The following is a 12,388-nucleotide window of genomic DNA, read 5'->3' as shown; positions in this document are numbered from 1 at the left end:
GAGGGCAAAGCGGGGGTGGGAGGGCATGACAGTGGCGGGAAGGAAGGGGAGGGCAGGGCAGTGAAGGGGAAGGGGAGGGCTGGAGAGACTATGGGAAGTGGACACGGGGTGAGTGCGTTGAAATAAGCATAGAAAGAGGCCAAGACCGCGCAAAGCCCCGCTGACGTCAGCAGTCACATCCCTGCCCGGCTAAGCGCCGTCTCACTCCGCCAGCCCCGCGCACTGAGCTGACGTAAAGACATCCGACTCTTGGGGGGTGCTGGAGAGAAGCGCGCGGCTGGAAGCAAAGGGGCGGGGAGGATCTCTTTCCTCGGCTCGTGTTCCTCCGCGGCGCCCGGCACTATTTTGTGCCGTTGGCCTCCCCGGAATGAGGTGAGGGAAAGCGGCCGCCATTTTGATCTGCTGTCGGCGAGAGGCAGACGGTGGATATTTCAGCTTACTCCAGAGACTCTCCTGAAATCACTAACCCACTCCATCGCGATTTGTGCCCGTGTGTTTTTTTAAAATCTTTTAAAAGTCTTATTTTATTTAAAGTCAAATCTCTGTCCTCGAAGTCGCGCCAGTCGTCCTCACCCCGCCCCGGCCTGCGTAGCCCCTGTCTCTAGCTCTCTCTATTTCTTTTCTTCCTCACCCGAGTCGCACCAACCGTCGGGCTGGAGGGGAACGGGATGCAGAACCACAGCGGCGTGATCCGTGGCCCGGCGGGGAACAACGACTGTCGGATCTACGTGGGCAACCTGCCGCCCGACATCCGCACCAAGGACATCGAGGACGTCTTCTACAAGTACGGCAGCATCAGGGACATCGACCTGAAGAACCGCCGCGGAGGCCCGCCGTTCGCCTTCGTCGAGTTCGAAGACCCGAGGTACAGCCGGGAGGGACGGGCTTGCAGACAGACATGGCTCTTTCTCTCTCCCTCCCCCACACTCTCTCTCCTCGAGCTTCACAGACTTTGCACCGCGTGGGGCTGAGTGGGTACAATTTTTTTTGGAAGGAGGATTACATGCTGCAATTTAGTTTTTTTTTTGGCGGGGGGATTGCATTTGATGCAACTTTTGATGGGATTGCATTTGGTGTAACTAAATTTGGGGGATTGTATTTGTGCAATTCAACATTTGGAGGGCTGTATTTGATGCATCTTCACTTTTTGAGGGATTTGGACCTGGCGCAATTTAATTTTAAGGAATTGTATTTGGTACAAAACTTTTCGGGGGATCACAGTTGATGCTATTGTTTGGGGGATTGTGTTTGGTGTAACTTCATATTTGGTGGATTACCTTTGGTGTGACTTTTTTTGGGGGGGTTGCCTTTGGTATAACTTTATATTTTGGGGATGATTGGTTTTGGGCTAACTTTTTTGGGGGATTATCTTTGGTATAACTTTTTTATTTTGGGGGGATTTCCTATGGTATGACATTTTGGGGGATTGTTTTTGGTGGTATTAACCTTTGGGGAATTACATTTGGCGCAACTTAATTGGAGGATTGTAGTTGTGCAATGTTTTAGTTTGGCGGGATTGCAACTGATACAATTTTTTTAATTCGAGGCGATTGCAATTGGTGCATTTTTTAACTGTTACAGCACTGTTTTGGGAGATTACAGTTGGCGCAGCGCTTTGGGTTTTTTGGGGAGGAGGTAGGGAGTCTGCTGCCTGCTGTTTCGAGTTGCGCGCTTTACTGGATTAGGCAAGAAATCGATCTTGCTCTAATGGAAAGTCAATGGCAGACTTTCAGGGTGGGTTTGTGGAATACTTAAATAACCGGAACTTCGATGCACTGCGGTTTAATTCCGAGTATGCAGTTGTTTTGAGTCTTGCTTTTACAAGCTACTATGCGTGTAATTTAAGGCATCTCCCATCTGTTCGCCATTTTGCTGCAGAAGCTAAGGGCGCCACGCAAGCCCTTTGTTTGGCGGGTTTTTGCTGCAGACTCGTAAGCAGGAGAGCAGCACGTACAGGGTTTTTTGGCGGGGGAGGGGGAGACTCGAATTGGAAGGGAATTCAGGATAGCGGGTTCAATTTGTTGGTGTTGTATTTCAGTCGCTGTAATTCTTGAATTGCCAGAACACGTTGTGCAGCAAACACATGGCAGTCCGAAGTGTGACTGAGTCAGATTCAGGACGTGTACAAAGGTCGCCTTAATAGCGGAACTCGTTTTGAGGTTGTACATTTTCAGTTGCTAGATTATTCACGCCCCCAACTGAAAAATCACCGCTACCCCTGTTGCCTTAAACAGCATGCGGATTTTTTTAACCGTTTTTGTGCTTTTTCAGAGATGCCGAGGATGCTGTATACGGTCGAGATGGTTACGATTACGATGGTTACCGTCTGCGTGTTGAGTTTCCAAGGAGTGGGCGAGGGACTGGAAGAGGGGGTGGTGGTGGAGGGGGCGGCGGGCAGACCCCCAGAGGGAGATACGGCCCCCCCTCTAGGCGTTCGGAATACAGAGTGGTAGTTTCAGGTGAGGCGGTTAGTGCGGTGATTACTCGTCATTTCGATTTTTGTATAGCGACCTAAATTCGTGGTCATAAGAGGTTTTACAGCATGGAAACAGGCCCAACGTGTCCATGCCGCCCAGTTTTTACCACTAATGTAGCCCCAGTCGCCCGCATTTGGCCCATTTCCCTCTATGCCCATTTTACCCATGTAACTAAGTGCTTTTTAGACAATTGTCCCCGCCTCTACTACTGCCTCTTGACAAGTAGTTCCGAATACAGACAACCCTATGAGTTGGGGGCCAAAAAAACACTTTCTGGACCCTTCTGTATTTCTCTCCTCTCACCTTAAATCTGTGCCCTCTAGTTTTAGACTCCCCTACCTTTGGGAAAAGTTGCTGACTTCTAACTTATCTATGTCCCTCATTATTTTATAGATCTCTATAAGATCGCTCCAAGGGAAAAAAGTTCCCAGTCTCTCCAACCTATTTATAGCTCAAACCATCAAATCCTGGTAGCATCCTAGTAAAAATCTTTTCTGCACTCTTTCTAGTTTGATATTCTTTATGTAGTAGAGTGACACAGTATTCCAAGTATGGCCATACTAATGTCTCGTACAACTTCAAGATGTCCCAGCTCCTGTAGTCAGTGTTCTGACCAATGAAACCAAGCATGCCAAAATCGTTATTAATGTATATTCTCTTTCAGGGCTTCCTCCAAGTGGTAGTTGGCAGGATTTGAAAGATCACATGCGGGAAGCAGGTGATGTATGTTACGCTGATGTTTTCCGTGATGGGACTGGTGTCGTGGAGTTTGTTCGCAAAGAAGATATGAGCTATGCAGTGCGAAAACTGGATAACACAAAATTCCGATCTCACGAGGTATGTGACCCAATTTTGAAAACCTAACTATTCATTTGGAGCTTCAGGTAAGAAAGTGGTGGAGAGATTGACCAAAGGAATGGCTCGAGCAAATTGGTTTCTGTTTATGGCTAATACCATATGATGTTATCTGCAGGGTGGGTGCTGGTCCATATAAATTTTTAACTAAGGGTGAACATACTGTGCTGAATTTTGCAATTAAACGACATATTATGCATTGAATATGATCCAAAATTTTTCAGTATGTTGTAATATTTTGATTGAAAGTTGCCATTAAATGTGCTAAGCAGGTAATCTTTCATCAGAAAAGAAACTTAACGTAGTATTAGCCTTATTCAGTGGCTTTCCTGAATACCGTTTGAAAGTAGTGAACATTTCTCTTCACGTATTCAATAGGGAGAAACAGCATATATCCGTGTGAAAGTTGATGGTCCAAGAAGTCCAAGCTATGGAAGATCTCGTTCACGTAGCCGCAGTCGAACCAGAAGCCGTAGCCGAAGTCGCAGCAGAAGCCGTAGTTACTCTCCCAGACGAAGCAGAGGATCTCCCCGCTACTCGCCCCGTCATAGCAGATCACGCTCGCGTAGCTAGATCGTAAATCCATTGATGGAATTCCTTGTAGTACACCACCACTCTTTTCCCTGAATAGAACGGATTCTTTATTTTTAAATCCACGTTAACTTGTTTTATTCAAGTTTAGTACACAATTTAAATTGAAATCCATTTAAAGAGGTTTGCTTCTCTTCGTTGTTAACATTCCCTCTTATGTCATTACTGAAGTCTGATAATTGTATAGACAGAGTAGGTTTGGAGTCTGGGAAGCTTTCAAAATGGTGTCACCATGACTTGGATTAACAGTAAACTGTTGCAGTAATTTGTTTAATGTTTATAGTTGATTTCATTTCAATTGAATAAGTCCTAATGTAAGAATTGTAGGAGGCTATGTAGATAGGACTGTTGTGAACATTTTTGTGAAAACCTTGTGTTGTACCTTATCTTACCTTTTCATGTATTTTCCTATAGACATATCTCAACTGAGGATGGATTAAGCATTCTTTGGATTAAAGGATTGTGGAGCTCATTTCAGTCATATTAGGAATGTCAAATCGTGTCTAATTGGAGGAGGAGGAGGAATCTGATCATTTATGGAGGCAATGGTATGACTCCAAGTGCTATTGTCACAATTAAACTTGGCAGTATTGAAGTTGTGCTTCTCTTGTACAAATGGTTGTATAATCCATGAGCTATGGTGTTACTGTGCCGGGTTACGAAGTTCTGTGCGGCATCAATACTGCTGAGCTTGCATGTTCTGTGTGACTAGTCTGGCATTGGTTTTCACCATTTTGAACAGAAGTCCTATTGATTAAAACTTTTAAAACTTAAAGAATTAAAAAGTAAAACGGCTGTCTTTCAGCAGTTTGGTTACCTGGATCAAAAATTCATCAATCTAGTTTGTAATGCAGTTAAGTGGTGAATTACATGTACAGTACAACTCAATTACTAGCTTTCACATGGTAACTAGAAATGAAGGTGTCAATGAAAGTAAAAACTGCACCAGTAAATTTTGTGCTAACTGAAGTGCGTATGTAGTAATGCTATCAGGGCTTAAATTGATATCCACTAGTCCAACATCTTGTTCCTCCTTACGTGTACATCCAAAGTAAACTAAGCAGTATCCATGGACATACTTTAATGTAGTTAAGTATGCTGAATGTATGGCTTCTATCATGTGTTCCCATTAGTGGACTACTATGATGTTGGGTTAGTGAATACTTAACTACAATAGTAAGTTGTCATTTTTTTAATGGTATTGTGGAATAAAGTTTCTTGTTAAAATATGTAACAACGTTCACTTTGACTGTGGGGGTGTGGATGCAGTTTATGCTGTTCATCTGTCAGAACATCTGTAAATATTGGCCAGATGATAGCTATAACTGTCCCACCCCATATAAACTTTGTTGTTTGTTGTATCTAACGTTTGCCTCCTTTTTTGGTTTTGCTGGTTATTAAAGGTTTGGATTGGAGAGGGCTCATTGGATCCCAATCCTTGGAGCTGGATCTATGGATTCAATTCATTGTGAGGATAGGATAGGGAGGATCATAACATGGATTCATGGAGCGGGATCATATTACCAGGAGCTGTAGGAGTGGATTCCTGCCCCAATCAAACCGTGTATTTGTGGATTTTTTTTTGTTTTATGTTCTTTTTTTTTGTTTTTTTTCCCCCCATATCCACAATTGGTTATTCCAAAAATCATCCCTTTGATTTTTGTCAGTTGGAGTCCAATGGATCCCCGTGGGATTGGCCTTTTTTTGCCTTTTTTTCGTAAACGGAGTGAAACCAGGACCAGGAGAGGTACGCTGGAGCAATCTCCTTGGATGGATTCGGCATTCAGGATTTGGTAACAATTTAAGGAGGGTGATATTTTACCTTTTTGTAACTATGATTAAGGGGTATTTTGTTAAAAATTAAGTCTAAATTGGCTGTGCATACTAAAATTAAGGGAATAAATAAAATTGATTAATTTTTGGCCCAAAAGAATTACTTTCTATTCATAGCTTAAATGTTTAACCTCCATTTTGACAATAAATTCTTTTCTAATTGTATGTTTGAGTTTGTGATTTTGTGAACAGGTGTTTAGCTTCCAGTTTTGTGTAATTTTCAGGAATCTTAAATAATCCTAAAACTGTTCACATTGAAATGCTGAATGATACGCATTTTATATATTCCCACTCATTTGCAAGTTGCTTATGCAAATTCCTATATTTTTTTGGTTAGGTAATGAACAAGGATAGCGTATTGGTCTTGCTTTGTCATGCAGTAGTTACCTGTCTGTCATTTTAGTTAGTGGCAAAATTTAAATCCAACATCTAACAGAAAAATCAAGATAATTCCACAACTAAATTGTTGCCTTTTTTGTAAAAGAAAAAGAAATGCGCTTCAAGTATGCTAGCACATGACACAATTTCCCACTTTCACAAATTGATCTGTTGCTACATGGATGCTGATTTCCAAAACTAAGACTGGGGGATAGTTACAGGTTTTATTTGGGTTGGCTTTCATTGCTTGCTCCAGGAAATGGTTTCTTTCATTAGAAAGGAACAGCAGAGCACAATGTTGCTCCTAAAGCACGCACTTGTAGTGTAGAGACATCTTGTGGTTAGCATCATTTGATATATTTTATATGTTCAAAGTGCATACACTTCTATTTTTTCCAACACTCCCTGAGACATTAGATAACACGTACCTGATGAGTGTAATGGCTAAACACAGTGAGATGAAGAATGTTGTGAATTTTAATAAAGGATCGACAAACCCTTTGCTGTTTTTTCACATTTCATTTCAATGGAGTATTTTCTCTATCTTGGTTGATCTACACATTTCCCATGTCACGTATTGCAAAATGGCACATTCTTTCCTTACTAGAGATGACTATCTCCACAACTTCTATGCACCTGGGTCTTTCAGATATATTTGTACATTATCCCTGCCATCTGTGCCTTAGTTTGCATAGCAGATTTTAGTAGCCTGGGTATTCTGGTAAGTGACCTAATTAAATGAATTAGCCAAAAAATGCATTCCTATACTGTAAACTATCAGTGACAATGCACTAGCAATTACTAGCACTAAGCATAAACTGTTGTCTAGTCGGTTGATATCCAAAAATATTTGCCAGTTTAATGTCAAGTAGTAGAGCTGGACAATGCTACACCACTTGCTGAAGCTGCAGAAAGTTGCCTAACTATCTGATTTAGCTTCTAGATGCTTGGGAATCAGATTTGAGTGCCATTACGCAGTCTAATACACCGCCCCACTAATGACCTAAGAGTGGTTGATAGCTTACTTTGTTGTTTAACTTTTTTCTGGTGATGACATCCTCTAGTGCTGAACTACATTGCATCAGCAGATCTGAGTATTCAGAGCTTTTAAATGTGGAAAGGGTAGATTCGTTATGAATGACTTGTCACCCAAGTTATCGTGAGGTTTCCATCGGGGAAAGTTTAACAATTAGCGATCATGAACTTTGGTTGCGTTTGGCAGTGTTGTGAAATAACTTGGTAATTTATGGTTCATGCAGGCATTTGCATATTTATAGAATTAATCTGTTGGCTTAACTGTCCGAATCTCATTGTACCATTGCAGGACAAGGGCTCTGGCTGTGTTTTAACAGATAGTATCTTAGTGGTTTTTGTGAAGATTATATGGTTTTATTTTGGATGATTCTTCCAGGTGCAACATGACAATGACCAATTCCTATAATGAGAAGCATATAATGCTTTAAAGTTAAATGACAAAACGTCTCTGACATTGTTAGTGTTGTCAGTATTTTGGTTTTGACATTTCTGGATTGTTTTAACTGCAATCCATCCTGAGTCCTGTATTAGCCATTGGGCGCTGGTTATTCGATCTAGAAGGAAAATCATAGTGCCTGAATTTATGGAAGATCACTATTAGAATACTAATATGGTATTGGAAGATATTCTGTTGAATTTCTCGAATGTGACCATCTATAGATCAGCAAAGTGAGCAACCTAATTATCTCACTGCAACATATTCTAACATAATGTGACCACTCATCCATTATGAACTGATTACATCATAACCCTTGAAGGTTATCTTGCATGTTCCATTTAGCCTATCCATATGTGGAAATTTCAACTATTAATTTTTCCCACTACTCAAATTCTTGGTACCAAAGAGCTAAAGCCCTGCTTTATTAGTGCATTGTGAGCACCTGAGAAATTTTCACAATTGGTCTGGGAGGGAAATTGACATGTGATCTCTGGTCCATATAGTGCCTGCCCCGTTTCTTTCAAAGAATCTTGCCCTCTATTCCAGTTTGCCCTTCCTAGTCAGTGTCAGTATTATTGAACCTAATTGGTGGAAAATAGTGGGATGTTTGCACGTTTTGTGATTACGTGCTACATAAATACCCCTAATCCTGTGTACAGTCTTAACTGCACGTAGATATGTTAACTGCTGGTGGTTCTGCAATGTTGGTATGACCTCTGCATTCCAGAGACTTTGCGAAAATGTCTTCATGTGCCAGACTTTTTTTTGCACTTGATCTTGTTTCAATGTTCCCTGATTCCTGACCTGTGGGACTGCATTTTTTAACCAAACGCGCCCTGCAATCTCCACGATTTCTACCATTGATGGGCCCATAGTGTTAGAGTTTCTAGGGCAAGAACAATTGCTATTAAAGCAATTCTGTTTTGGCTTGGAGTCGCTGTGAGTTTTAGCGCCGATGTAATATTTACTACATTGAAACGTTTCTTCATAATCTGAAACATAAGTGACAAAGCAGTGGGTCAGCAGTTCTTCCAGCTCTAGCACTTGGCCAATGGACTAAATCCTTTTTCTTGGCTTACGGTATCCTAAATAAAATGTGAGCAGTCTCCTTGGCGTCACTTTAGTTTTATGCATTTCATTTTCCCAATAAAATTCTTTTGGTGGGGTGGGGGCGGTGGTGGAATGGTGCATTATAACTGATTTTTTTTGCCTTTGAATTATTCCAGTATAGGTACTTTAGTCTACAATATACTGTGGTTTTATTCTGTTTTGGGACTTTTTTTGCAGGTATCATGGATGATGATTGATGGCCATTATGCTCCATGTAGTTGATGCGTGATGACGTCAACACTGAAGGATTAACAATTATGAAGTGATTACTGCAAGTTTTATCAGCAGTTGATTGCCAGGAAATGGAGCACTTGCATCCAGAATGGATACCTAGTAGTGAGTTAGCCTTATATAATCTCTCGGTTCAGATGACATGAACATTTTTGACTAGTGCCTGAACCTCGAGATTAGTTGCAGAATATAACTAAAAATTTCAGCTTTTTGCAATCAACTTTACCAGGCTAATTGGTATTTTTACAATCCATTTGAGCGTGGTATGCTTCTAGGAGGGTACTCCGATCCATCAGACTGATGGTCAAAACTAGACATCCCATTATAAACGTTCTCTATTATTCAAAGTTCAGACATAGAACGAATAAAAATTAGCTGGAAATGGCTTTTGTTTGTTAGCATGCTGCCTATAGTTGGGTGCAAAAGTAGGGATCTTAATCCTGCTGACTTTAGCTGATAGCAGAAAAAAAGTGTAAACCTGACTATAATAATGAAATTAAGATTTGTGATCATTCTGATTTATTTCTCGAGACGAAAGATACGGTTTAGTGGCAGCTAGCATTACAAACGAGTAAAGCAATACTTTTTTTTAAAAAAGGTGAGGAGCCCCAAAGAAGAACAGTTCAGTAGGCATTGAATTTTGTAGAACCACTATTTTACACTTGCGCCGCGAGGCGATGGTTTGGTTTTTAAGTACCAGAAACCGTCAAATTTGCCAAATGATTTTTCGTATGAACTTCACTCAAGTGAAATAGGATGTCTTGCACCGTGCGTGGGGGTGGGGACTGAGATGTTAACTAAGGCTTCATGCAGTGATACATTTCCCATTACTACATTAATGACAAATTATACAAAACAAAAGGTAAGTGTTTTATAAGAAAATCTCAAGTAACTATATATATATGTAACTGCAGTATAATTAATTTATGAACTCAGTATTTCAATACTATTATCACCTAATGGTCATTCTTTTGTAACTAAACTTTGCTCTTTCCTTCTAGTGCCTATTCCTTCCATTCTAATACAAAAGATACTTGTGTACCAATATCTGCACGCAGTTCTGCTGTTGACCGATATCAGGGCTGCTGGATCGCCACCCTTTTAAAACAGCAATATTAGAGCATTCCGTTTATAAGGGGATTAATGATTTGTGGTTTGTAAGTTTAATTTTTAACTAAATGTGCAGTTGGCTGAGCATTATCAAGTAATAGGGAATTAATTCAAACTGCAGCCTCTGAGCCTGGTATGGGCCTTCGCACTCGTGTTTATCTCCTGATTTGTTCTTTTTGGATTTGGGGACCTTTGTTTTTAAATGGATAAATTGTCATCTGAACACAGCAAGCATAGGACTGACAGGTAAATGAGAAATGCATTCGTTAGACCCGGTCCCTGGGGTTTTGTGGAATGCAGTTTGGCGAGTTATCCCTGCGCACTGATGTAATGGCAATTGTCTAAACAGTTGAGGAAGGTTGTGAATCAAGGGTTTGGAGGAGTAAGTGCAATCAATTCCCAAGGAAATAAGCTTATCTTAAAGATGGAAAATTGTTACTGTTTTGCATTGCTTTTTAGTGATCATTTTAATAGTGGATAGCATCACCGTGAAGTGCTGAGTATAGTTGCAGCCGATGTGGAGAGGGTTTCATGTTTAGTATGAGGGAACGGGTGGAGGCCAACGAGTAACTTCATTGCTTAACCTTTGGAGGTGCAGGTAGCTGGGTTGGATAGGGATCAATGTGGGACTCCAGGGTAGTGTTATAAGAGTTGATCCGTCTGGAACGGGATCACTTGGAATGTGTCATTTAACTGGAGGTGAAAATCCAGGAAAGCTGAAAACTAATCGAGTGGGAGATTTAATCTTCGCCACTTTAAAAATCAATAACCAAGCGAGAAATTAGCCTGCAGTGCCTGCTGTACACAACGTTGCACTTAACCGTTGATGGTGCAGACTTGGGATGTAGTCAGGGAAGTTTGATATCGTGATAATTGGTAAGTTTTATAAATGTGTAATCTCTTTGTGGTTGGTTCAAAAGAACATCTGATGCTAAGACAGTTAATTTGCCGTGTCTGAATTGGAATATCGATCAGCGATTTAGTTTCTACCCACAACCCTGTTTCATACAAGCTTTTTCCTATCCTTATCTAACCCCATCAGTATTTTATGCCCCTCAACTTTGTGTTCATCCAACTTCACATTGCATCAATGGCATTTTGCGTCAATTATTTCTCCCCTCCAGCAAATGTATCCGAAAACTTGAGATCGTTATTTTTCCCCATAGGATCCAGAGAAGGATATAAGGATTTACATTGCTATACAAAAATGCATAGCTGCTCATTTGAACCCCACGGTGTGAATGAACAAATGTGATTTGTTTCTGGATTGTAAATGTGAATCTTGAGTTTAGAGCCTTTATGAAATTAAAAGTCGGCGAACCTGTATTTACTTGAAAAAAATGGGAGTTCAAACATGAAAGCGGTCGCGGGTGTATAAATTAGCATCTTGCATAAAACAAGGTTGGAGAAAAGCGTTTGAAATATGTTGTAACGCATCTTCAAAGTTTGAAAAACAGCTAAACAGACATTGTTCGCTGCAGAGAAACACAGCACAAGTCACAATGCTAAGTTGCAACCTGGAAAATTGTGCATCCACACGGATTGCAAAACCTTTGCAGCGTGGACACAACTGGGGGGGGGGGGGGCGGGGTGTGGGGGACTAGATACTAAGACTTGAAATAAAAAGTTTCCAGTTTTTGAATGCGAAAAGCAACTTTATAGATGTATGAAAATTGCGCCAGAGAAAATACCTGGAGTCTGTTATTCACAGAAGACAACGTGTTGATTAAAGCACGAATTATGTGATATTTGCTTTAAATATTTATGAGGGCAGGAGATTAAGAAGAAATCTTGTGCTCTTTTGCTTTGGATAAGACATTGATTATTGAAGAGACGGGGCCTTCATTAATGGCCAAGTTAGGACATTTTCTGTTTGCGACCAGGGCAAGAATTTCACCTTCCAGATGAAAGTGCTTCTACTTTCAATTTAGTGTATTGAATTTGCTGCTTGTAATCTCTACATTTTACTGGGAAGTCCAAACATAAGAATAGATGGCTGTTTTGTCCAACACAATTGTTTCCTGGTGTGGCAGTGATCTTTCAGTCACTTGCCATTTTAATTCCCCACTCATTCTCTCTTCGGTTTGTGCTATAATCAATGAGGATCAAGGAAGACATCGCTTTCGAACGGGCATTTAACAATGTTTTGGATTCAGCATTGATTTCAACATCATCAGATCATCGTTCCCATTTTGTTAGATGGGTGATGGTAATAGTCTTGCTGTTGTTCGCAACTCATTTATCATTGCTATTTCCACCCATCAAATATCTGATCTTTTCACCCACCCTGTCTCTTTGCCTAGCGTAATTTGTTTAAAAATTGAATCGC

At 40.8% G+C, this 12,388-nt stretch overlaps 1 protein-coding gene across 2 annotated transcripts; it reads left to right on the top strand.

The window, feature by feature from the left end:
- The first annotated feature begins 253 nt into the window (after positions 1 to 253).
- Positions 254 to 6,631, top strand: srsf1b (serine and arginine rich splicing factor 1b). Of its 2 annotated transcripts, XR_013889301.1 has the most exons (5): positions 254 to 865; positions 2,272 to 2,459; positions 3,142 to 3,314; positions 3,711 to 4,471; positions 5,327 to 6,631. XR_013889301.1 is itself a non-coding variant. In XM_080210908.1 (4 exons), exons 1-4 carry the CDS (start codon positions 669 to 671, stop codon positions 3,903 to 3,905), a joined length of 753 nt encoding a protein of 250 aa, XP_080067034.1. In that variant the 5' UTR covers positions 254 to 668; the 3' UTR covers positions 3,906 to 6,631. The 2 variants fall into 2 exon arrangements, 1 of the variants encoding a protein (XP_080067034.1); XM_080210908.1 differs by having other exon boundaries at positions 3,711 to 6,631.
- The last annotated feature ends 5,757 nt before the right edge of the window (positions 6,632 to 12,388 follow it).

The sequence above is a fragment of the Carcharhinus amblyrhynchos genome, chromosome 23, assembly GCF_965287045.1.
Source record: "Carcharhinus amblyrhynchos chromosome 23, sCarAmb.v2.hapA, whole genome shotgun sequence".
Taxonomy (NCBI): Eukaryota; Metazoa; Chordata; class Chondrichthyes; order Carcharhiniformes; family Carcharhinidae; genus Carcharhinus; species Carcharhinus amblyrhynchos.
This window is presented reverse-complemented; position numbering and strand designations above follow the sequence as displayed.

What these genes read in the sequence shown, in the direction of transcription:
- srsf1b (XM_080210908.1), top strand. Translation starts at nt 669, where the DNA reads ATGCAGAACCACAGCGGCGTGATCCGTGGCCCGGCGGGGAACAACGAC. An exon ending in ATACAGAGTGGTAGTTTCAG is followed by an intron (nt 2,460 to 3,141) that starts GTGAGGCGGTTA and finishes ATTCTCTTTCAG; the next exon opens with GGCTTCCTCCAAGTGGTAGT. An exon ending in CAAAATTCCGATCTCACGAG is followed by an intron (nt 3,315 to 3,710) that starts GTATGTGACCCA and finishes CGTATTCAATAG; the next exon opens with GGAGAAACAGCATATATCCG.